At 42.7% G+C, this 26,453-nt stretch overlaps 3 protein-coding genes across 3 annotated transcripts in view; all 3 read right to left on the reverse strand.

Moving 5' to 3' along the window:
• LOC311266908 (tripartite motif-containing protein 16-like) overlaps window positions 1-4,757 on the reverse strand; it is an 8,264-nt gene extending 3,507 nt beyond the window's left edge. Inside the window, exon 1 of the mRNA XM_084369583.1 lies at window positions 4,671-4,757. Coding sequence (XP_084225709.1) covers window positions 4,671-4,739 — 69 coding nt within the window. The 5' untranslated portion in view covers window positions 4,740-4,757. The remainder of the gene's footprint in view (window positions 1-4,670) is intronic.
• On the reverse strand, window positions 523-2,711 carry LOC311266906 (tripartite motif-containing protein 16-like; the record flags this gene model as incomplete). Its single annotated transcript, XM_084369579.1, has 1 exon — window positions 523-2,711. The coding sequence occupies one exon, from the start codon at window positions 2,709-2,711 to the stop codon at window positions 1,026-1,028; it is 1,686 nt and encodes a 561-aa protein (XP_084225705.1). The 3' UTR covers window positions 523-1,025.
• Window positions 4,758-9,642: 4,885 nt separating the features above from the next.
• Window positions 9,643-11,519, reverse strand: LOC311266406 (macrophage mannose receptor 1-like). Its single transcript, XM_084368760.1, has 3 exons — window positions 11,423-11,519; window positions 10,915-11,060; window positions 9,643-10,350 (listed from the first exon to the last, which is right to left on the reverse strand). The coding sequence occupies exons 1-3, from the start codon at window positions 11,482-11,484 to the stop codon at window positions 10,001-10,003; spliced, it is 558 nt and encodes a 185-aa protein (XP_084224886.1). The 5' UTR covers window positions 11,485-11,519; the 3' UTR covers window positions 9,643-10,000.
• Between the last annotated feature and the right edge of the window lie 14,934 nt (window positions 11,520-26,453).

The following is a 26,453-nucleotide window of genomic DNA, read 5'->3' on the forward strand; positions in this document are numbered from 1 at the left end:
AAACTGTGTCACAGGTGAGCTGAGGAGCTTTAACCTCCAACTCATCTGTGGTTAGCAGGATGACGGCGCCCTCTTGTGTTGGAACATGTGACCTGTATTCATTCTGTCATTTAAACGTGAATAAAATTAGAGTTTCAAAATGAAAACCTCATCAAGTTCAGGAGTTTCTCTGCTGCTGACGTCTCGTGGCCTTTTTGCTCAGAGTGAATGTTCACAGAACAAATTCAACTTCAACAAAGACAGAAATTATTGTTGGAATAAAAAATGTATTGTATGTTATACTCTCATATTAGTGTCACATGTTCTCCATCAGCTCTGTGTGAGACCCTGGAATGAAGACGACAAGAAAAGACTTTGTTGGCGTTTGTTTATTCACCATGTAAAGCTTCAGTTTGTTCACACGTCCCATCAGTAAAGTCTGTTCAATGACTCTGGTTCAATGATTTCACTTCATCCACACAATCGGTTTGTTTGAATCTCAGCTACGTACAAGAACATAATAAATGATCTTCCTCATATATTATTGAATTTCTGTGATGATTGGAACAACGACAGCTTTTGTTCTGCCAAACAAATAAATGTGAATGTGATTATAGATGAATTTAAACATGCACAAAGTGATGAGAACTAAATATGTAGGATAAATGAAGCTCTGCTGCTTTCTCTCTTTAGACTCATGCAGTGGAAGAGAAACAACAACATGCAAACACATCAGTACAAATATTCAACACACATTTAGAGCACAGACAAGTTTATATCTTCATGCAGACAAATGTCAGTTGAGCTGAACAAAAGTCATCATGAGCAGTGAGAGCCTCCATGGTTAAACAGACACAGGAAGGAGCGCCACCTAAAGACACTCAAACATTTACACAACAACAGGTGAGAAGATGTCAAAGTACCGCCCATCATGTTTGATTGACAGGTGAAGACACCACACAACAATCAGCCACAAACATGAAGACAGAATAAGTTTAAGAGTTAAAACTCAGAATTTAACTCACTGTCCCTTAAATGACTTCTGTCTATTTGAGTTTACAGAACTCAACTTTTGCACTTTCGTCGCCAGAGGAACAATAAAACCGAACTCCAGCATAGAGAGGCTGAGTGAATGTGGTCTGGACTCTGTGGAGGAGAGTGATGGTTTCACAGACGCTGTAGAAGGACAGAATACCTGCACTGTGATCCAGGTACACTCCAACTCTGCAGGACAGAGGACCTGAGACAGGAGTGTGGACATTGTTGTGCAAAAATGTGTACCCTGTATTGTCCCAAAAAAGTGCCCAAGATTTAGCATTGCATCCAAATGCACATTCATTCCAGCTTTCTGCTCTGCTGACATTCTTGTATGCGACTGCTACATAACCTCCTCCTCCTCTCCATTTCACCTCCCAGTAACAACGTCCAGTCAGACTCTCTCTACTCAGGACCTGATAGCATTCAGTGAATCTGTCTGGGTGACTAGAATCAGGCTGTGGTTGACTCGTTACTGTTGCTTTCCTGTTCCCCTCAGATAATAACAGCTGTGTGTGTGCTGTGTTTGGATCCATTGTGATTTCCTGTGAATATCTTATGAATCCAGCTCTGGTCTTGGGCTCTGGTTGTAACAGTAAAACATCCACTTCAGACACTGACAGTGAGACATTTGTCCATTTCTTATTCAGAACCCTCCGTAGTTTGTCTCTGACCTCTGACACAGCTGCTGTCACATCCTCAAAGTATCTCAGAGGACGGATATTGATGCTGGATGAGTGTGTAGACTCACTGAGTGCTGACAGTGAGGGGTAGTTGTGTAGAAACTGGTTGTGATCCTCTGTGTGTGAGAGCTTCTTCAGCTCAGCGTCTTTCCTCTTCAGCTCAGTGATCTCCTGCTTCAGCTTCTCCTGAAGCTCTTTGACTCGACTCACTTCAGTTTGCTGCTTGGATTTAACCCGTTTCTTCATATCAGCACATCTTTTCTCCATGAGACGGATCAGCTTGGTGAAGATCTTCTCACTGTGCTCCACTGCTTTATCAGCAGAACCATTGATGGCCTCCACCTCCTGTTGAAGCACCTTCACATCTTCCTCTCTGTCCTGGATTCTCTGCTGGATGTTTTGTCGACTCACCTCCAGCTCTCTCTGCCTCTCAGTCCTCTCTGCTGCAGCTGACACTGTGTCGTGGCCTTTATGTTCCTCCTCAGAACAGACATAACAGATACGTTGCTGATCAGTACGGCAGAGCATCTTCATCACCTCATCGTGACGAGAGCAGATCTTCTCCTGGAGCTTCTCTGATGGCTCCACCAGCTTGAGTTTCTTGAATGTAGGGGACTCAAAGTGAGGCTGAAGATGTTTCTTGCAATACGAGGCCAAACAGACCTGACAGGACTTGGCAGCTTTCTGTTTCCTCCCAGTGCAGACATCACAGGCCACATCTTCAGGTCCAGCATAGCAGAGATCAGCAGGAGCAGCTTGGAGTCCAGTCTTCTTCAGCTCCTCCACTAAATACGCTAACATGGTGTTTTTCACCAGGACAGGCCTCGGTGTGAAGCTCTGCCTACACTGAGGGCAGCTGTGGGTTTTCTTCTCATCCTCTGTGTCCCAGTAGCTTTGAATACAGTTCATGCAGTAGCTGTGTCCACAGGGAATAGTCACCGGATCCTTCAGTAGATCCAAACAGATGGAACAGCAGAATGTTGTTCGGTCCAGTTGAACTCCTTTCTGCGCCATTTCACCTCCGAGTGTCAACGACTGTCTGAGATTCACTTCCTGATAACTGAAACTAGTCTGAGCTCTGATCTGAACAACATGAGCTTCTGCAGTGAATGAGGCTCGTCAGCTCCTTCACTTCCTGGTTACACCCTCATTTAAAGTGCAGATCTGAAGGGGAGGGAACAAGGAGATATAGTGACAGAGTTTGGGAGGAGGAAGAAGAGGGAGAAAGAAAGAAAGGAAAAACGAAAGAAAGAAAGACTAATACAAAGAAAGAAAGAAAGAAAGAAAAAGCAAGAAAGATACAAAGAAAGAAAGAAAGAAAGAAACAGGAAAGAAAGAAAGAAAGAAAGAAGAATGAAAGAATGAAAGAAAGAAAGAAAGAAAGAAAGGAAGAAACAAGAAAGAAAGAAAGGAAGACAGACAGAAACAAGAAAGAAACAGGAAAGAAAGAAAGAAAGAAAGAAAGAAGAATGAAAGAAAAAAGGAAGAAAAAACAAGAAAGAAAGAAAGAAAGAAAGGGTCTTCATGGTTGTGATCAGGACGACCCTCTTCTGTGGACACGCTTCCATCTTGAGGCTGTTCACTCTCATCAGGGCCATGATTTAGTTTTCAAATAAAGTACAACTCAAGATAAGATTACTGACGTGGATGATGTTTTGCAACAAAGTCAGTTCAATTCAAAAGATCCCACAACCCTCAATCAACTTTGAAAACCATCAAAACTAATAGCAAATGTTCGTGTGAGCAGAAAGAAAGATACTGACACAAATATTAGTGATAAATCTTGGGAAACCATTTTGTTTTCTCTTTGTTAAGTTTATTTGGTGTTTCAAATAATAAAAGTTAAATGTACAGATTTCCTCTTTTGTCTAAAAACAACATCCGAATGTAAAGAAAAAGTCAAACACAGCGTCTTATTAATTCTGGATTTCTGTCTGTCTGATTAAGGAAGAAGGACAAAAGTCAGATGTTACTGGTGTAAATCAGAATAATATAAATAAGACAAAAAATCATATTCAACAAAACATAAATGTCAGAAACGTAACAGCAGAGTAAAAAGATGTGATGCAGTCACATCCTGCTGAGTTCAGAGCTGAAGAAGTGACTCATTTATTTGTTTAAATGCATCTCACATTAAATCAAACACAAACTTGGGAATCCTCAGACTCTAAATATAGAAAAAGAAGAAAAGAAGAAAAGGCAATGTTTAATGTCTCAAAAACAAGATGTTTACAATCAATGACAGGCAAAGTTGTTCAAATCATGTTTTGTTGTTGTTGTTGTTGTTGTTGCATCTAACCTAGATCTTCTTTGTCTTTCAAATTCTAACGACCGTCATTAACTGGATTGATGCCACTGACGACAGCTCGACTGTTAGTATGAATGAGTCTTTTCACATTTACACCCCTGAACCAGTTTCCCTCCTTTATGGATGCAAACGATGTATTCAGCCCCAACAACTGTGACTACGCCCTGAACTGTCACATGGGAAAGATGGGAGAGAAGAGATTCACCTTTACAAATATTCTTCACATCAGCTCTCAGGTTGTAAATAGTATTAGGAATGTGACATTTGAGGCTTTTTAAGTTCTCTGACTTCAAGAATTATGATTCAACAACATGGAAATACTTGAAACCAAACATGAAGAATAATTTATCCATTTGATGATTTTCTGACGGCTTCAGCTCTGAACATGTTCATGTTTTATCATTTAAGACAGACACAATGTGCATGTTTGTTGTTTTACCAATTGTGAAACATCTCCCTGTAATTTTACGTGGATTCTGAAGATTTCCATAACATTCAGAGGTTTTATCAGAATATGTTCTTTAAGAAAGCTCTTCTAGCATTAGGATCCACACCACTGACACTGTACTTCATTCAGCCATCAGTTATGAGTTATTTTTGTTTTGCCAGTGGCTTTTAATACAGTTCATGCAGTAGCTGTGCCCACAGGGAATAGTCACTGGATCCTTCAGTAGATCCAGACAGATCGAACAAGAGAAGGTGTCCTCGTCCAGCTGAACTCCTTTCTGCGCCATTTCACCTCTCAGTGTCAACGACTGTTGAACGACCGAATCAAGTTTGAGCTTTGATCTAAATAACTGGTGTTTCTGCAGTGAATGGCCCCTGTCGGCTCTTGCACTTCATGGTTACACCCATTTTCAAACAGTAGATCTGAAGGGGAGGGAACCTTTATGTTGTGTATTTCTGTTTTCCAGATTCTGATGTTCAAACCAGAGGAATTCACACGTTTACTTAAGGTAACAATGTCTTACATTTGGTCGCCTGTTGCTACTTCTGTGATAGGGGAGCTGGAGAACGAGACTAAAGTTAACATGAATAAAACTTTTAAAAACATCACCTCGTCCATGAACATTAGTGCATGACTCAGATTGATTTTCGTCAGCAGTGGTGGTTGTCTGATGGTGTGTTCACCATCAGTTAGGCATCACTTGTGCACATTTGACTGTGGGATCGTTTGTGTTTCTTTGTCTTACTTGTGTTAGTGTTTATTCTCCCCAAACAGCGAGATTACTTTACTGTATGTTGGCCGTAAAATGTAATAAGAGTGAAAATAAATCCACTTTTTAATCCCCAAAATTAAAAAGTAGTCTTTGAGCTCTCCTTCTCCGGATCAGAGCAGAATCTGATTCGATCATGGGTGTTTATCCCAGGCCCAGGAGGTCTGAACCTCAAATACAGCACATACCACAGTCATGAGGACAGCATAGCTTATGGACCGTTCACTCCTTTCTGACTATGATGAAGAAAGTGTCAGAGCCGGCATCACGAGTTGTCAGGAACAGAGCGACCACTGGGAGGCGATGGAGTTCCACTGAAACTTCACCAATGTGTTGACTTGACAAATGGGTTGTTTTTTTCTCTCCTGTTAGAGACGCAGTGATGACTGAAGCTGAATATTAGCTGAGTTTTGTTTACATGTATTGGTTCAACTGAAACTGACAATAGACAGTTTTTTTTTTTTTACCTCAACATATGAATTACATGTTGATTGCTCAAAGCAGTGGCTACAGAATAAGCATTAAGTTGGGTTCTTTCTAAACTTAACATTAGCTCTGCAAATCTGTCTTCCACTGGGCAGGAAATCTCCCGGGACACTGATCCAACCAATCTGCATCCATTTCTCCCCGATTCCACGTCTCCATTATGGACTAAATGAATGAATAAACTTTGATTTGTCCTTGAGGAAACCAGAAATGATCCAGTTGTCTTTGTGACAGCAGCACCAACAGTTTTTGGAAATGGTGAAGTGGAAACAACAACTTTCCCCCTCTAAGTTAAATAAGTATTATCCACTTACCTGCCTCAACTCTTGGTGATCTGAAGTTTCCTGACAGACAAAGCTGTACTCGTTGCTACAGTAACTGCTAACTGCTGCTTACTGTAGCTGCTGTTAGCTCAGTTAGCTGTGCAGCTAGCTTACTCTGCAGAGTCATTATCCCCCCCATAATAGTGAATTATGGAGTACTAAACTTCAGCTGACTTTCTATCAAAAATAGTGGTGAATAGGCTAGATAATGACTAATAATGACTTATTCCATTTTTGGGTGAGCTGTTCTCAAAAAAAAATGTCAGTTTTCTCTATCTTAAACTATCTCGAAAATCCACATTAAAACGACTGAGAGGAACTTTGGACAGAAGCGGTACAACACCAGCGCCTGCTGATGTAAAGATCTGCATTTGTTATAGAAGCGAGTGACAGAGAGACCACAGGGTGGCTCGCGATGAGGTTACGTATTTATATGTGATGATATATGTGATCAGACATGAGCACAGGCATTAATAATGTCTATATAAAAACAGCAGTCTTTACGCCGATGATGATCATATATATATATCATCATCAGAGAAATCACTGTTTCATAAACACTTAAAAGTTCCTCGTAATCACTTAATAAGATGGAATAACGTATGCGTCTCAGCAGCATCGGACTCTCCTCCCGGATGCAGCATGACGATCACATTGCTGCTGTGTTATCAGTCTCAAGCTGGCGCCCCAGCATGGAGAGGCATGTGGTTCATGTGTCAAATCAAAGTGGAGCTTCGGGAGCTTCTGGGCAGCAGCCTGTTCAGTGTTTCATGTTGCCCCTTCAGAGCCAAACAAGTGCACCAGGTTTCCTATTTTTAGTCAAGAATGTCATAACAGGAAGACTGGAGTCTGCAGGAGATCCTGCTGTTTCTTTTTTTTTTTTTTTTAAAGTGAGACTCATTAACCTGACTGTTGTCTGAGTACAACTCATATTCATAAGAGACACATTAAATGATGTGGTAACACAAAAATATGAGTAGTTACTGAGGAGTGAGTATGAAAAGAATCAGGAACGACTTGATAGTAATCAATCGTTAATTAATCATTCCTGAATAATTGTGATCTGTGGACGATACACTGGATAATGATGACTTGCTAGTAACAGACTGGGAAATACTACACAAATGAATCATTGGGTAATGTTTAGTTCACAAATATCTGTGAATCAACATACTGAACACTTTCTTCATGAGTTGTGTTGACCTGATTACACACGTGACCTTGTGTCATTAGATTTTACACTAACTTGTGGAGTCCATGCCAACTCGAATTCATCCTGTACTTAAAGCAAAAGGGGGGCGTACCAAATACAGAGATATTCTTAAATCAAGCACATTTTTCAAAGAAGCTGCTGGGCCTACTGTATAATTAATTAGACCAAAAAAACACTGTATCCTTTGTCTGTCACTGATACATTCTGATCCTCTACAGCGGCTCTCGGTTATTTCAGCCTTTAGTCTGAGCGAGTGTTGATAAGACTTGAGGACAAAGTCACAACTAGTCTCCGACGGCTTCAACTTATTCAGGAACGACAGCCAGATGGTGGTGTGTGTCCCTCTGGAGTCCTCTGCCTGAGCCAAAAGCTTGCAGGCTTTGCGTCATTAAAACTAAGCAGGCGCTGACACGTCTTCACTTACCGTGCATCCAGTCTGCCCACTGATGGATTCAACTCTCTTTTAATCGCAGCTGCGGGCGCTGACCCTTTCTTGTATCGCACAAGCCCGATCTAAACCAACCGTGGCAGTAAATCAGCCTTTGTTTTACAGAAATACCTCAGACTTGGTGCCGTTAACGAAGCAGCTGTCTGCAGAGCCAGTGTGATGATTAAGTCAGATCCGATAAAAATGTTTCTTTCACAACTCCAGCAGACACATTTCAATCGCTGGCAGAAATACAGTCTTTTCTTTTCAGTTCACTTTTTTTTTTAACTTTAATTCAGGCGACAATTATCATGTGAACCATATGATATGTTGTACCTAGAGACACTGAGACGCAGTTATCAACTCCTTTTTCACCATTCATTTGACTGCTTTCATCTTCTTTGGACTTCATCAGATAACCAAGATTACAGACGACAAAAAAGAATAATGCTGGGGAAAACTGAGGAACGTGGACTCCTGTTATCAAACCGTTCATCTCTATTTCATCTAGTAGCAGCTATACATGTAGAATCAGCTTTGTTTCGGACAGCCAACCTTGGAATATTAATCTACCTGTAACATGGTATGTAATAACGCTGATTAACAGCTCACCTGTGAAGTGCATGCCTCATTCAAACTCCTGAGGTTGAGGATCAGGGTTCAAATCCTCCCTGTAGTTTTGCTGCAAGGAGTCAACTTTAGCTGCCATAAAAACTTAAATTTTGAACCACAAGAAGTTGAAAAAGTCTTTAGGATATGTTTTTGTTCGTTGATAAATGCTGTGATGTACGATGGATTTCACCTTCACACTGCTTTTGCAAAGAAGTACGAACATCCTATCGATTCTGTTACAAGTTGAAAATATGGTTATTGAAATGCCATTGAAATGAAGGTTATAATCCAAACCCCTCAGTGCCAGTTTTCATCAAACTGTCGTCCAGTTTCAGTCGACTTCACCTGCAAATCATGAAAACATTAATTGGTCTTTGCTGTTTTCACAGTACAGAAACAATATGGCACTTCAGGTTCACGATCTTCCTCTATTGCAGTTAAACAGTATGCTACAGTATTCGTCTGGAAGCATTTTAGAGAGATAGGCAGCACAGTAACAAAATATTGTTAATAGTTTGTCAGCGCTGCTGAGTTTAGACAGTTTGACTGGAGTTTGGTCTAAAAACCTGGATTAGAGCAGGGAATGGACTCACTCTTCAAAATTTTAATTTAGATAAATAGACATCATGGACCCATATACAACTTGTATAAAGCTTCCGAACTTTAAAGGTTGAAAAGTTGATTTTTTTAGTCTCTTTGGGATGAAAAAATCAGCTTTTCTTACAAATAGGTCCTTTAACCCTCATGCAACTAATAAAAGATAATAAAAAATTATTTACTCAGACCACAAAAAATGTTCCATGTCAAAACCTGCCATAAAAATACGATATATTAATATTATTTTAAACTTTCACTGTGTTACATTATTCATCCAACATCAGTCCTGATAATAACCACCAAACGTTTGTTCATTTTCAGGATTTTAACTCTTTTAAATATCAGTTTTTTTACGTGATGCCACTGTATTTTTAAATAAAAAACGCAATTTTTATTTTTTATTTTCAGTATAATTAATAGTAGTAGTGATAGTCATAGTATTTTTATAGTAGGTTGTGACGTGGAACTTTTTTTTTTTTAAATGTAAATGTGGTCTGATCAGTTGAATGAAGGTTAAGTTTTATTATGAGGCAGCGTATATTTGGCTGATGGGCAAAAAATCAGGTTAATTGCCATAACTAGTGAAAATAAATAATAATAAATAAATAATAACAATAATAAATAAAACTCATCCAGGACCACAGAATGAAAGGCTGGTAGCATGGGATGCATGATTTTTATGCTGTGTGACAGTTTTAGCTGTGTATTATAAACATATCGGGACAGAAGAGACTGAACGGTTCAAATGCGACTTTTATTTAGACTTTTATTGACAGACAAAAACAAATATAAGTTTGTGTCTTCAGTCTTAAAAACTTAACATGAGTGTAAGCAGTATGCATACAGAGCAAATGACATGTACAGTGAGTGTCATTCAAATATACACATTGTTTGCTGCAAATGCAAATCATCAAAGGTGACATGAAAGGCAGAGGATCCTTTTCAGTAAGAGAATAAAAACATTTTCTAATGTCCTAACAGATCTAATGTAGAGCGCATGCATGTCCTAAAATATAGAGTGAAGCCACTGAGACAAACTGCTGCAGGGTCAGTGATATCTGTTTTGTTGTGAGCTATGTTTGGCCACTGGTCCACTTTACAAAAAAGGAGCTGAGAGAAACTAAAACTTCTGACAGATGAAATGAAACTCATCGTAGTCAGACTTGCTGAACCACTGATGGCCCTCAGCTCTGCTCATGACAGCGCTCCTGTCACAATCCCCTGTTTTTTCCCCTCGAGCCCAGCGGTTGAACTCTAAGCGATAATCAGCGACCCAGAACCACGCCTCCAGGATGCAGGTGTAGTGAAGGCCCAGCCACAAGAAGGGAGTCCCGGCTCTCCTGGCCTCCAGCTCAGCCAGCGTCTGGTCGTCTTCGTCAAGGATGGTAGCCAGGTCCATGTCTCTCTCCCTGCAGTACTCCAGGGCATGTTCCCACGTCTTCCTCTGCTCGATCAGCAGAAAGGGTGACTCTACAAATACATAAAAACATTGGTGTGAAATTTCTCCAGTGAATTTAAAACTATGACAGAAACAACCTTCAACTTTTTATCCTCGTAAAGGAACAGTTCACCCAAAAATGAAGGTCAGTCTTTAAGTATTCACCCCATGCCGATGTTAAGTCGGCTGAAGTTACAGGGTGAAGGGTGTAAAAAGTGTCTTTTCAAATTAATTTCAGATCTCTTTTTGTTTTTAAGTTTTAAAACTAGTAACGCTGTGTTGCTGTGAAGCTCCAGAAATGTTTTGTGGACTTCAAAACTTGATAATGACTAAATCTGAATTTGTTGTTTTCTCTTTGAGCTCCTGCATCAAACCTTGAGCTCTGTGTCGTCACCTGTTGAAAAACAACCAAAGAAAAATGAGCCTTTATCTTGATAAGCTTCAACAATTATACACTAAGTCCATTTAAATTCGACCTGTAAATTCACTTTGTGTCAACATTTTCACTGTAACGGAAACATTTGAGTCGAGCTTCATCTCCTGCATGTGTGCAGGAGCAACTCACTGATGGAGACTGGATCAGAACATTTCTGTACCTTTTTGCTTGCCGTAGATCTTCACTTCACACAAAATCAAAGGGTTTGTTCCTGGAAAGATCACGGTGACGTAGCGCCCCGACAGTTGTTTAGTACAAGTATAGTCATTCCACTGCCCTTCATTGAATTTTGTCATCTCTGTACACCTGAAAGAAAGAGAAAGATGAACACAGTTCGAGGCAGATTAACAGAACGGCCATAAACAGTAATGCTTCTGTGGGATGAAATCTCTGAGTCGCTCTGAAGAAGCTAAAAAAGGTAGAAAGTCCCACAGTCACCTCGGCATCAAACACACAATGACACAGAAACAGTTTCCACCCATAATCCTGAACCTTTTGTTGGTTTCACCACATCTGTTATATTCAAGGTTCAATTCTGCAACATTCAATATATTTTGTCAGTCCTAATCCTCGAGGACAATCATGGACACATCACATGCAGAGTAAACATACTGGACACACAGAAGCTGGAAAATGTGAAGCTGTTTAAAGTAACATGAAGGTATTACATTGGGTTGTTGGTGCCGTTCTTCTCACGAGAGTTCCCGATGTGGATCCGAGCACCACTCATATCAGTATTGTGTTCGTCAGTGTTGTAGATACGGACAAAAGAAATGTTGTAGACACCTAGCAGGTCAATTCTCCACCAGGGGTTCTTCGACTTTGTCTTGGTGATCGCACAAACTGTCTTATCCCCATCAGTAGCTCTTACAGAAGGGTAGGGGACCTTTTTTTCATTTGTGTAGTTTGATGACTGGGATGTGATGCTGTCTGTTGTGTTGATGAGATCTGTGTAAGAAACAAAACAACGCAGAAACGATTCACTTTAAAATATTAAGAATCCATGAATGCTTTTCTAGAAAAGAAGATTTGAAGAGAAGATCTAAAAGTTGTTAATGATGTCGTCCGCCTGAAAACTGTATAAACAAACCGACCTTAAAGGACAACACACTTTGTTTATATGTGGCGGACCCTGCCACCTTTCCAGCTTCAAACAGTTCTGGGGACCTTATTTCCTCTGAGAACAGCTTGTTTATTCACTTCGGTTTGTATTATCACCTCATTTATATTGTAAATATTAAAATTCTGAGTTTGAATTTCTTCTCCAAAAATTACGTTGTGCTCCTTTAAGTTTCAAATGATAAAACAGAGGACAAACTAGAGATGAAGAGGGCGAGATGAAAACATTTTCACTGTAACGGAAACAGTTGAGTCGAGCGTCATCTCCTGCATGTGTGCAGGAGCAACTCACTGATGGAGACTGGATCAGAACATTTCTGTACCTTTTTTCTTGCCGTAGATCTTCACTTCACACAGAACCAAAGGGTTTGGTCCTGGAAAGAACACGGTGACGTAGCGCCCTGACAGTCGTTCAGTACATATGAAGTCATACTGCCATCTGAAATCTGTGATGTTTTTACAGCTGAAAGAAAGAAAAAGATGAACACAGTTCGAGGCAGATTAACAGAAAGGCCATAAACAGTGATGCTTCTGTGGGATGAAATCTCTGAGTCGCTCTGAAGAAGCTGAAAAAAGGTAGAAAGTCCCACAGTCACCTGGGACACATCACATGCAGAGTAAACATACTGGACACACAGAAGCTGGTAAATGTGAAGCTGTTTAAAGTAACATGAAGGTATTACATTTTGTTGTTGGTGCCGTTCTTCTCATGAGAGTTCCCGATGTGGATCCGAGCGCCGGTTATAATGTGCTCGTCTTTCTTGTAGATTCTGATACAAGAAATGTTGTAGACATCCAGCAGGTCAATTCTCCACCAGGGGTCCTTCAGGTCGGAGTTGGTCCTCGCACATTGTGCCACAATCCCATCAGTAGCTCTCACAGAGGAGTGGGAGACCTCTTCTTCATCTGTGCAGATTGATGACTGGGATGTGATGCTGTTTGCTGCGTTGATGAGATCTGTGTAAGAAACAAAACAACACAGGTTTAAAATATTAAGAATCCATGAATGCTTTTCTAGAAAAGAAGATTTGAAGAGAAGATCTAAAAGTTGTTAATGATGTCGTCCGCCTGAAAACTGTATCAACAAACTGACCTTAAAGAACAACACACTTTGTTTATATGTGGCGGACCCTGCCACCTTTCTAGCTACAAAACAATATTTAAATGTTTTTCCATGACTTGAGAATAATTAAACCGATCAGTGTAAAATAATGTATTCAGTCCTACCTCCTGTTTCAGGACACAAGGTGCACCGTGCACAACCTGTGAAGTGATAAACGACAGAATATTAAATATTAAAGGATTACAATAATAATAATCATAATAACTTTATTTATGTAGCACTTTTCTAAACAAGGTTACAAAGTGCGTCACAGACAAAAAAAATTAATCAACCACAAATGATAAAAAAACACAACTGGAGAAAAAAATTAGAGTAAAATGATGAAACCCAAAATGTATTAAGAGTCCATGAATTAGATTTAGAAGTTGCTAATGATGTTGTCCGCCTGAAATCTGTATAAACAAACTGACCTTAAAGGACAACACACTTTGTTTATATGTGGCGGACCCTGCCACCTTTCTAGCTTCAAACAGAGTTGGAGGACCTTATTTTCCTCTGAGAACAGCTTGTTTATTCACTTCAATTTGTATTATTACCTCATAAATATTGTACATATTAAAATTCTGAGTTTGAATTTCTTCTCCAAATCTACACACTGCTCCTTTAAAGCTTTAAAAGTGATAGAGTTTTAAAATCAACATGAAATAAAACAGGCAGTCAGTGTCAGTTGGGTAGGATGGGAGTAACGTGCTCAAAAGTGCGGCAACAGGGTGGAGAGAGCTCTGACTGATGGCGGTATGAAGTTGCGCTACAGGAATCTAAAGCATGGAAAACTTTATGCAAATCACAAAATCAGGAATGATCTGAAATAAGACCAAACGAGACTGGACGACACTCGACGCAAAGATCTGCATCAAAGATTACACGGTTTGTGTAATGTGATTGCTGAAATAAAAAATGATCAATAAATAAATAAATATGTTTTTTTTAAAGTGCATTCAGTCCTACCCGTTGTCGAGTCACAGCACCTGTTTCTCCCGTTGCACTGTGCACCTCCTGTGAAGTGTGAATATGATTCAAGTTTTAAATTCCTGTTTCCATTCAGACGTTTTTATTTTTAGTAATGTCAAAGTAACTGGCAGCTATGACATCATTGCTGGTTAACACAGCAGAATGACAATATCCAGTCCGTCAACACTCAGTGCAGAGCAGTTAACAGTAAGGAAATAAATAACTCAGTTTTTACTCCTGATTCACATTTTTGTGGATCTGCTGTGCGTCTCATTCTGTGTACGAGTCATTTAAAAAGAGCTGCTCACCGATCAGAGCGATGAACAACAGACGCCACAGCATCTTGACTGTGGAGCAGAAAATACAGAAATATCTCTCAGTTCAATGTTGGACACAGACGACCACACACAACCAAATGAAGAGCTTTAATTGCACTAATGAATCTATATTTAGTTTTATAAGAAAGAGAAAGACTTTGTGAAAATAAAAGACAGTTTAAGTTGCTCTAACCTCACTCACCTTGTTCGCCTCCTCGCTCCACAGTGAGTGATGCCCTCTCCTACAGCTGTATATGTGTTTATCACCCTTCCCCGCTGCTGCCTGTATGGAAATAGACCAATCTCACTAAACGTCACCTCTCCTGGTCACCACTCAGAGTACAGCTGTTGCTTTCAGCAGTGAAAGCACCTCCAGACTAATTTACATGTGTCCGTGACATCTGTGGCAGTTTGGTGTCAGCTTCAACAGAGGAGGTTGTGAGTGTTTGCAAGATATGTCATTTTCATACACAAATCTATCCCCGCTGCCTTCAGGAAGGTATTGATATTTGTCGGTTTGCTGCAAAATAAATTTGGTTATGCGTTTCATACGAAGGTAAATAAATGGGACTCTTGATGAACTTTGAGGAAAAACACACACATGTACTGACACTACATTAAACACTGTTGATACTTAAATCAGAGAATAAGATATTACATTAATACAATTTTTAAAAAGCATCTTGAAGATCATCTTGAATTCATTTTTTCAAGTAGGACAAAAAAAATTAAATAATAATATTTTCCACTGCAACAGTCATCTACAGATGTCAATCATTTAATTACAGCAAAGAAAAAAAAATAACAACAAACCTGCAGATGTGAGTTTTTGAGCCCACAGCAGTGATGATGTCGTGCAGAGGTGTGTACTGAGAGAGTGAGGATGACCCCATGGAAAGCAACGAGGCCCTCGGCTGATTTAAAATCCGAGCACGAGTCTTTGGCTTTACTTTCTTTATCCATATTTATAGCAGCCTGCATTTTATTTCTTAGCACCCATCTGCTTCATTTTCATGCGGTTACCCTGAAGAGCTGCCCAATGAAATCTCAGAGGACTCAAATAAACACCTGCCAGGTTTACCAAAGTCAAGTTAAAACTTGCCGCAGAGGGTAAGTTTGTTTGGATTTCACGCTCTGCATTCCACAGACACTTATGCAGCCTATAGGTGTACATTTTGCAGGACCATAGCACACAGTGACAAAACAGCTTGTTGTTAAGGATACCTGGGCAGATTTCCAGACATGATGTGGCACCCAAAACCAGACATTTCACTAACAAAGACCACGCCATCGGTTAGTGTACAGGTAATTTTATTTTAATTGATAGAAGGCTTGATGAGGGTAAGGAAAGGGGTCGAGGTAGGTGGATGAAGGAGAGGGGGGTCGAGGTAGGTGGATGAAGGAAAGGGGGGTCGAGGTAGGTGGATGAAGGAGAGGAGGGGTCGAGATAGGCGGATGAAGGAGAGGAGGGGTCGAGGTAGGCTGATGAAGGAAAGGAGGGGTCGAGGTAGGCGGATGAAGGAAAGGAGGGGTCGAGGTAGGTGGATGAAGGAGAGGAGGGGTCGAGGTAGGTTGATGAAGGAAAGGAGGGGTCGAGGTAGGCGGATGAAGGAAAGGAGGGGTCGAGGTAGGCTGATGAAGGAAAGGAGGGGTCGAGGTAGGCGGATGAAGGAAAAGGGGGGTTGAGGTAGGTGGATGAAGGAAAGGAGGGGTAAAGGTAGATGGATGAAGGAGAGGAGGGGTCGAGGTAGGTGGATGAAGGAAAGGAGGGGTCGAGGTAGGCGGATGAAGGAAATGAGGGGTCGAGGTAGGTGGATGAAGGAGAGGAGGGGTCGAGGTAGGTGGATAAAGGAAAGGAGGGGTCGAGGTAGGCGGATGAAGGAAAGGAGGGGTCGAGGTAGGCGGATGAAGGAGAGGAGGGGTCGAGGTAGGCGGATGAAGGAAAGGAGGGGTCGAGGTAGGCAGATGAAGGAAAGGAGGGTCGAGGTAGGTTGATGAAGGAGAGGAGGGGTCAAGGTAGGTTGATGAAGGAAAGGAGGGGTCGAGGTAGGTTGATGAAGGAGAGGAGGGTCGAGGTAGGTGGATGAAGGAAAGGAGGGGTCGAGGTAGGCAGATGAAGGAGAGGAGGGGTCGAGGTAGGTTGATGAAGGAAAGGAGGGGTCGAGGTAGGCGGATGAAGGAAAGGAGGGGTCGAGGTAGGTTGATGAAGGAGAGGAGGGTCGAGGTAGGCGGATGAAGGAAAGGAGGGGTCGAGGTAGGCAGATGAAGGAGAGGAGGGGTCGAGGTAGGTTGATGAAGGAAAGGAGGGGTCGAGGTAGGCGGATGAAGGAAAGGAGGGGTCGAGGTAGGTTGATGAAGGAGAGGAGGGGTCGAGGTAGGTGGATGAAGGAGAGGAGGGGTCGAGGTAGGTTGATGAAGGAAAGGAGGGGTCAAGTTCGGTGGATGAAGGAGAGGAAGGGTTGAGGTAGGTGGATGAAGGAAAGGAGGAGTCGAGGTAGGTGGATGAAGGAGAGGGGGGTCGAGGTAGGTGGATGAAGGAGATTGAGGAGGGGTCGAGGTAGGTGGATGAAGGAAAGGAGGGGTCGAGGTAGGCGGATGAAGGAGAGGGGGGTCGAGGTAGGTCAATGAAGGAAAGGAGCAGTCGAGGTAGGTGGATGAAGGAGAGGAGGGTCGAGGTAGGTGGATGAAGGAAAGGAGGGGTCGAGGTAGATGGATGAAGGAGAGGAGGGTCGAGGTAGGTGGATGAAGGAAAGGAGGGGTCGAGGTAGGCAGATGAAGGAGAGGAGGGGTCGAGGTAGGTTGATGAAGGAAAGGAGGGGTCGAGGTAGGCAGATGAAGGAAAGGAGGGGTCGAGGTAGGTTGATGAAGGAGAGGAGGGGTCGAGGTAGGTGGATGAAGGAGAGGAGGGGTCGAGGTAGGTTGATGAAGGAAAGGAGGGGTCAAGTTCGGTGGATGAAGGAGAGGAAGGGTTGAGGTAGGTGGATGAAGGAGAGGAGGGGTCGATGTAGGTGGATGAAGGAGAGGGGGGTCGAGGTAGGTGGATGAAGGAAAGGAGGGGTCGAGGTAGGTGGATGAAGGAGAGGAGGGGTCGAGGTAGGTGGATGAAGGAGAGGGGGGTCGAGGTAGGTGGATGAAGGAGATTGAGGAGGGGTCGAGGTAGGTGGATGAAGGAGAGGAGGGGTCGAGGTAGGTGGATGAAGGAAAGGAGGGGTCGAGGTAGGCGGATGAAGGAGAGGGGGGTCGAGGTAGGTCAATGAAGGAAAGGAGCAGTCGAGGTAGGTGGATGAAGGAGAGGAGGGGTCGAGGTAGGTGGATGAAGGAAAGGAGGGGTCGAGGTAGATGGATGAAGGAGAGGAGGGGTCGAGGTAGGTGGATGAAGGAAAAGGGGGGTCACTGGGGACATTTCTAGCTATGTTGGAAGCGACAAAACCAGATGTTTGTGATACCTTTTGAGATTTCCAGCCATGTTGTGGCAATCAAAACTAGGTGTTTTTAAGTATACCTGGGGACATTTCTAGCCATGTTTGTGGCGACCAAAACCAGGTGTTTTTAGGGATATGGCGTATATGGATCCAAGAGGACGTTGAGCAGCCTCAGGTCTCAGGTCATAAAAGAGATAGAACCTGAACCTCCTCTCCACCATGGTGACCTGTGAGAGGAGAGCCACACAAAGGCAACACAATATTCACACAGACAGGACAGAAAGATGCCTGACAGGGACAGGCATGCATAACATGCAAACTATCACATCTCTGCATGAACACGCAGAGTCCGTTGTAAAAGGAGGTCTGTTTATGTTGCTGTGATGCTTCATCCTGTGGTTAAACATATAAACAGCTTCACCTGTGGATTCAATGTCAAGTGATATTGAGGAAGTATCTGAGGAATACATTTGCATTTGAGACCCTGCCTGCACAACTGACCCCTTCACAGCTCCTCAGTCAGCTTCAGTCCAGTTAGTTCTGGTTATAGATGTTAATCTTATCATAAACCTAATCACACTACTGTACTACTTCGCAGTGCTTCTCATCTCTTTGTGCTTGTGCCGTCCATAGCGACAGAAAAAGTGCCATCTTTACCAGCTAAGTATGCGCAGTCTTGTCATAATGAAGTGATGATTTGCTCAGACATTTGCCAGAGGCCTTGAGTGAAGCCTGGATGCTGATTCGGCCTCAGAGAAGCAACAGCAGGACTTCTCCACTCGTAGAGTAATTACTGTACTTCGATCTGTGAGTAAACTAATGTGACACACGCCTGTGCACCACAGATTCCCGTTTGGCTTCGTGGCACCCCGGCACGGCCCTTTCATCAGCTCATCGGTGGACCGCGCAGAGCACCAAACTGCCGTATAGGATCTGGTCCCACTAATTACATAAAACTCCTCCCCTCCTTGATATTTCTGGTCTGGAGTTTGCTAGCTAGTTAGCAGCCTGTTAGCTAAGCTTGCTAGTGCTCTCTCTCCCTCAAACAGTGGGCGTCCCACATCCACTCCGGTACTTATTTGCTCCTCCACAGCTGAATAATTCACAGCAGAGGAGAAGAGAGAAGGTTGCTTCAGGCGGTCGGTGATCTCCTAATGGAGAGAGGTTGTAGCTGTCAAGACAACTACAAAGTAGACTTTCCTTTCATTTGTCAGCTCTCTGGGCTCAGCTGGGACCTGATTAACCAGGTACAGGTTTAAAGAAACTCTCGCTCCTTGTCTCTCCCCGGGGATTCTTACTTCCACTGAATATCTGATTCAGTCCTCCAGTACAGGTGCTTTCCTCTTTGGTAAAACAGATAAAGGAAAGCATATAGATGCAGGGGTAAAGTGTACTTTCTGAAATTGCATTTTGCTCACACTTGGCCAAGTTACTCCGTACCGTGCCCCGCTGTCCCCAGTCCCCCGCTGGCCTGCACTCACATTGCTTCGGCCTCAACCGGGCCTGAGCACGGTTACCTCTTGTACATACACTGTCATGCAGAGAACATGGCTTTATTTTTTGTGGCTTATTTTGTGTTGGTTCTGGTCACGGACGCCCTCTCACATTCCTGGATTTCTCGATTATGCAAGGCAGCTTCATACAGCATGATTATACCTCATGTCCACGTTGCGCACTCGTGCACGAGCTGCCGTACCGTGCCAAAGCGCACGTCTTCCAACCGTGCCAAGAAATTGTATTGTGCTTGAGCACAGTACGGAGTGCTCACACAAATTGGACTTTGGGCGTCAAACGTGCTCGGGAACGGCACTGATTGCCTCGTGTGAGCCCGTCCTGAGCCTTCCTTAGCCTCAGGTGTGCGTAAACTACAGGTGAGGAACTTTTGTTTGAAATACAAAAATGTGAAATAATCGGTTATCCTATCGGTATGAGAATGAGAGCAGGTAATTATTGATTAATTGGTATCAGCTGAAAATATCCACATCATGCATTGTTAATACTCAGCCTGTTTGTTTTACATTTACACAGGATAGACATTTCTTCTTATTTTACAAAGTCGCCGCTCCAACAGTTTTTTAATCTTCCTTTCCTTCCTTTTGTTTAATTCACGAGCAGCAAGCTGAACGTGTGGACTGGAATATAATAGATACATATGAACTTTGTCTTGGGATTGTACCCATTTCAGATATTTGGAGAGATTACAGACTCAGTTTTTGATTATATTCAGGCAGAAAAGCCCAGAAAATCTAAATGCTACAGAAAAGCATCAGCCATGCCGACCGAGTTTTCCAACCCGGGAATCATTTTATCTAAATATAGATCAGATTCGCAGAAGATACTGACAACTGGAGGTGGAAGGGCCTGTTTTTACTTTATTATATTGAATCCTGCCTGATATATAGTCATGCCTGGAAGTGCTCCAGTGAAATCTGCTGCTGACTTTTCACCTGAAATTATTAGGAAACATTAATAATGGGGGTTTTCTTTAATCCAGCAGGTTACCACCATCCTGCTTCTGCATCTTAACTTTTAATAACTGTTGTAATGAAAATACAAATCAGATTAAGTTCATATAAAGCGCTGCCTGATTAAAGAGCAAATAAAAGTCAAACAAACGTCTGACCCGAACTAATACTATGATCTCATACAGATAGTATCAAATCACATCATGTTTGTGTAGCTATCTTAATCCAGGTTACAATATCTGATGAGGAGATTGATCGAGCACCATCCTAAACTAGAATAAAACCAGGAAAGAGACATTATTTTAATATTAAAAGCTGCATTTTCTGAATCCCTTTACTTGCAGCTGTTTGTTTTGTCTGGTGCACAGAATATATTAGATTGTAATCAGAGGGAAAAACAGCTCAGCTTTTGAAAGAGTATTTGATATTTTCTCTTACCATGGTGGTATCCAGCCAATCAAATGGTTCTGGTTTCATGCATCAGGGGAGCAACACAAACGTTTTAGCCGACCAGGAACCTCAAACTGATTAAAGCAACATTATGTAGAAACTGGTCCCAGGTCTGTAACAACTTGTCAGATGTAATGTAGGTGCTTGCTGAAGTCACATGGTGCAGAAACATGTGATAGGGACACCGTTCGCTCACCATCAACATGATTCTGACTCTGTTATTTTAAAAGTCGCTGTAAAAAGGACGCAGGTTGGTTGGTCTCAGGCGACAATCTGCCTGTTGTGCTACCCTGAGCTCATGTCGCCAACGTCGCACAGCTAAAAGTTTCCAAGCTTGCAGCTGCGAGCTCTGGACCGTGACAGTGCAGCAACAAACACAGAAACCCTTTTCATCCCTATGCAAAGCACTCGTGTTTGGACGTCATCACTCACACATGGAAACGTCGAGCTTGGCACCGACACCAGCAGCAAGAGTCGGAGCATACGGGTGGACGCCATCGGGGTGTTAGAGGTGGAGCTTCTGAAACGCTGACAGCTGTGATGAAAGTGAGCAGGAGCAGACATGCAGCAGAAGTGGGGGCAGAAAAAGTAGTTTTCCGGCCCCAGTGCATCACGTGACGTTGTAATTACACAGTTTGACAACTACGAAACTTTTGGCATTACATTTTGCCGATGATACTTGTGTAGTTGAACTTTTGCTGGCTTGTGATGAAGCTGAGGCTCTGAATACGTCTTCCAGCACTGATGGTTGATGCTTCAGGAGGCATTTAGAGGCATTCAGTCGTGGCGTAGTTGGATGTTTGGTGCTCTTCCATCAGAAGCAAACCAAACCTGAAAAAAACGAGGCAGACAGAGTAAATCCACGCACTTAATACTCAACGTGAAGGATAAAGATTTCCCCGCTGCAATAATTATCACAGATTGTGTTTATCTGGCCACAACAAAAATGTGAGCGGGGCACATTAGCGTCGCTGCTGTTTTTCTCACATCGTGTTCCTGCTCGGATGTGTTTTTTCTGTGAATGTGTGATGAAGCGTGCTGAATTTTAATGGATGGCAGGGAACATTTAATGACCAATTTATCCTTCACTGATTCACGATGTTTGTGTTCTTGCTGGTTTTGATGTGCACTTATGTCACGTCACTTTGTGATAGCCCCTTTTTATTAAGTTGCATTAATAAAATACCTCGTCTTCTGCAGGAAATGGAGCAAAAAAAATGCAGATTATATGTTTGCAGCTGAAAAATAAGAACTAAAAATTGTCCAATTATTCTTGAGTACACGTAGGAAATCTTCTTTTACTTTTTAAGTTGCACCAGTTTGATTTTTCAGAAACAAAAACACAAGGAAACGTCTTTTCTCACAGTGAACGTCATTTATTACGAGCGGTCCTGCCAGGAGATACTAATCTGCTGTCAGGCAGCTCTGAGGGAGCGTCCATAATCTGAGAAAAAAGAGATCTTTCATGTGTGACAGCGACAGTGAGTGGTGATGTTATCCTGGGTACGTCCGCCAGGCTTGTGTGTGTCTCCAAGTGTGTGTATCTGTGTGTGTCATCTGAAGACATCCTGACTCTAACACGGACTGACACCAGCGTCCAGCAGGCCTCACTGCTGTTACAGGAATATTCACATCCAGAGTCGATTTTCTACTGAGCGTTCGAAGCATTTTCTTAACCCATCATCTGTCGTATCATTGTAGTCCTTTGAGCGGATCACTGCTCCGCTGATTAAGCAGATCAATTGAAATTACAGCGCTCGTTGATTCACTTAGCTTAGCATAAAGCCTGAAAGCAGGGTGCAACATTAGCCTGAAGCCGTGTGAGCAGTTGTTCTTTTATTCACTACTATATGCACCCTATAACAGATACTAACACATTTATTATATCAATATTCAGTGAATAAATAATGAAATTATTTTATTTATTTTAATAATTATTTTATTATTTGACATTTTGCATCAGCACTGACAGCCGCAGAGTTGCACAACAGTATGTTTTGCGCAGTGATGGGTAGAGTACTGAAGATCTGGACTTGTAAAAGTCCAGATACTGACTCAGACAAACTGCAAACCATTTGAGAAACGTAGTCGAGTTAAAGTAAACACGTACCTGGTTACAATACTGTTTCTTTCCATTTTAAAGAAAGAAAGAAAGTTAGAAAGAGACAGATAATAGAAAGACAGAAAGAAAAAGACCGAAGAAAGAAAGAAAGAAAGAAAGAAAGAAAGAAAGAAAACAAAATGACACAGAGATCCATCCATCTTGTCACGTCACTCCTCAGTTTCAGCAGATGAAACACGTGTCGTGTTTCCATAAATGTCAGACTAGTCCTTTGGGTGATTCTCCAGCGTGATGATTTACATCAGCGCTTTGTCACACATTAGTGAGGATCACTCCATTAGTTAAATAAAGACACTGTGAGAAAAAACGCCTCAGGATGAAAAGATCTGACATAATTATACTTCTGTCATGACATATTGAACAGTCGATCGTATCTGTGAAAGATGATTCAGCAAAGAAACACAAGGCAACATAAAAAGACAAACAAGAAGACGGTTCGAAAGAGTTACTCGTCCCAAGTCATATCTTTATATTAATATATGACATATCATTGTTTCATATCATTCGTTTCTTGAAATTGCCACGAAATATAATCTACAGGATTCGTGTGCATGGATACAAACTAAATAGTTTTTTGTGGCTGTCAGCACGACGTGTTTCTTGGACCTAATATAACGTCGACATCCTCCTTGACTGAGATCCTTGAAGAAAAAGGACACGACGTGCCCATTTGTTGACGGGGCAAAGGTCAACAAGAGCTCGAAAGCACGGGGAATAAATTTGACTTTCATTTGAATCGATTTTTTGTTTTTTTAACGTCCTCCAAGGTGACGAGGTAGAGTCGGCTCGGATGATTGACGGCGGCTTGATGGTTTCAGGTTTGGCCGCCGTCTCAGACACACGTCTCGGCTGCGGCCGGCTGAGGCGGAGTGACAGCTCACCCTCTCCCGACTCCCTGCGGTTGTTACCGTAACAACGCACCCCTGAACCCCGACGACGTCAAAGCCAACAACCGCCAACGCCGGGCTGTCTTATCAACCGTTCCCCCACCAGTTAGACACACAAACACACAGATAAACACACACACCGGCACGTCCCCTCAGAGCTCTCCGAGACATAATCACACCACATTCAAGTGACAGGTAGAGGACAGGTCGCGGAGAATAAATGAGGAGAAACACCACTTTTACTGGAGCAGTGTGTTCTCAGCCATCCAAAAAAACCTCAGCTGAGATGTTGGTTTTCTGGACAGAAATTAAGATTCTTTAACACCTTGATTTATGGCTAAAGGAGGAAACATTACAGCACGGTTGCAAGAATAAAATATTGGCCAAGCGAGACCACTGTTCAAAGCCAACCTCTTCCCGTTTCAACCTGCAAAAACAGGTAATTATCAGTGACCGTCAGGACGTTTTGCAGCCGTCATTCTGCCAACAAATCCAGATGTTTTTTAACGAGACATATTTCATCCGAGTTTGTGTCGATAAAACGAGGTATATTAAGTCGTAACATTTTCTTTTTCTAACCCTAACAAAGAGTTTTTTGTGCCTTTGACTGGACCGATGATTATTTCTTTATTGAGTTTAAAAAAACAGGTGAGCTGTGAGGCTACACTGTGCGGATGAAACTGAAAATGCTTCTCATGTTCAAAGTTGTGATGCTTGGTACGCTTCATAAGCCGTCATCCAGCCTGGACGAAGGACACTTCCTGTCTGCTTCCACCCCACCAACTGTGTTTCAAACTTTTTTAAAGTGCTTTGTCAGCAGGCTGGAGGGCACGTTTGGATAGGTCATCACATCAGTTGTATAAGGTCCAGATCGTAGACATGGTTTTCATGAGGATGACATGAGGCCTTGGGTCATCTCTTGGCAGCTGCTCTGGAAACATCTGACTCCTCTCCAGGAACAGGTCACTGTTCATCCAGCCGTTATCAGAGACGCCAACGGCCACTTTTAGTGGGCAACCGTGAAGCTGCTGACACCTGAGTCGCTTCCCCTTAAAGATGAGCATCGTGTGATTATGTTCCTGCATGTCAGGGTCGATCCTTTACCTCCACACAGGACTTACATGTGGAGCAGAGGTGGTCAGATTCATCGCATTTCTGTCATCATGCAGTCCGAAACCACGTCATGGTTCAGCCCTGCTGCTGGACGAGCTTCTGGTTCCTTAACGCTGAGGTCTGGATTTTAAATGCAGCCGTGCCTTTTTACTTCAGAGAGGCCTTTGATAATATTGGCCATTGCATAATTAAATGCAGTTCCCTGGACGTTTCCCTTTGGTAAGAAGGGGAGCTTGAAAAGACTGTCTGGTCCTTTCTCTCTGGCAGGTGCATATCCAGAGTCAGCAACTTTGCCACTGATACACTTTTTTTGCAAAGTTGTCCGCTGGCTGTATGACATTTTCCTTCCTTTCTTTGTTTGTTTCTCCTCTCTCTTATTCTCTTCTCTGCGTGTCCTCCTGCCGTACTGTCTGCAAAAGAGGCTTTACAACATCAGAGCAGCAGTGAAATGGACGACATGGATGTTAATCTCCTGCCTGTCAAGTGTGCAGCCAGCACGTTTTCTCATACTAACTTATGTTCACTTTCAAGTTAACAGGAAGTTGTATACATGAAGGTAAGTTGTGAACACGTCTCAGCTCCTGAAGCTTCTGTTTATCTCTGGCACAGTGTTATAGTGGCGTGGCCGCAGGGAGGAACCAAGCACAGGCGGGATTTCACTGATTAATTGAAGAGGAAGGCGTGCAGACAGGACGAGACAGGAACGCTACAAGATCTGACAGAAGGGTTTGTGGAAAGGGTCGGTTAAATCTCTGCAGGGGTGATAAGGGAATAAGATGCAGGCGGGCGAGGAGGGCAGCGAGGAGGGCGGGGGCGACTGCAGAGCAGATGACGGAAATGGGAACAGGTGTGTAGATGGGTGGAGCTGCCAGGTGATGGGAAGAGGAGAGAGAGAGCGGTCCATCAGGTGGATGGATGGATGTGTGTCCCATGTGCATTTTTAACTTTGTGCTCTGAAACATAAACGTAAAAATAAAAGAATATACACCGACAGATACAAAATAGTCGACTCCAAGTAATCAAACTCGTCTGTGCAGCGTGTAATCTGCATCATCGACTGAACCTGTAAACACGAAATTTCACTGCAGGGACCTAAAAGTGTCACAACAGCTGCCGAAAACACAGCAGGAGCACCGACCTTAACCACCAGGGACGAGGGATTTCTCTGCCGCCGTCTATAAAAATATATTTCTTAAGTCGGTGAGGCCCGATCATCCCGAGACAGAGCTGAAATTCAAAATGATGTCCGACCTGGTCTGCAGCTCAGGTGAGCAGCTCTTCACCAGAAGGTAAAATACGGGCTGCACATGTTCGAGCTGAAATACTGAAATATCACATCTGGATTTCATCCACGTGTGAAACGCTTGGCGTGACGGATGATGTGGGACGTAGGACTGACGATGTGATTCCTCCCTCCTCTTCACAAAGTGAGTTTCAGTGAATCAGCGGCGACGACGACGCTCCTGAGATCAAAGCGGCTGGTGAGCAGATGTTTGTCAGCGACAGACGGAGCGACCAGATGGCTGAAGCGTCCGACTCTTCACACCTGCTGATCATTTTTCTCACTAGTTCACCAAGTGCTCATTAAAGGCACGCTGTTTGAGATGTGGCCATGTTCACTGAGGAAAGTGAGCGAGGAGACGATATCAAGTGTGAAACTCAAACTCATGGTTTGAGTTTGTGGTTAAGTTATTTCCTCTTTTATTTTGAAGTTCTCTTCTCATGTGTCT

Source organism: Pagrus pagrus (genome assembly GCF_965226575.1).
Source record: "Pagrus pagrus genome assembly, chromosome: 12".
NCBI lineage: Eukaryota > Metazoa > Chordata > Actinopteri > Spariformes > Sparidae > Pagrus > Pagrus pagrus.

Coding starts and splice junctions, on each gene's coding strand:
- LOC311266406 (XM_084368760.1), bottom strand. CDS start 11,484: ATGAGTGGTGCTCGGATCCACATCGGGAACTCTCGTGAGAAGAACGGC. Junction 11,061..11,422: donor AACGGCACCAACAACCCAAT/GTAATACCTTCA, acceptor TCTTTCTTTCAG/GTGTACAGAGATGACAAAAT. Junction 10,351..10,914: donor GATCTACGGCAAGCAAAAAG/GTACAGAAATGT, acceptor ATGTATTTGTAG/AGTCACCCTTTCTGCTGATC.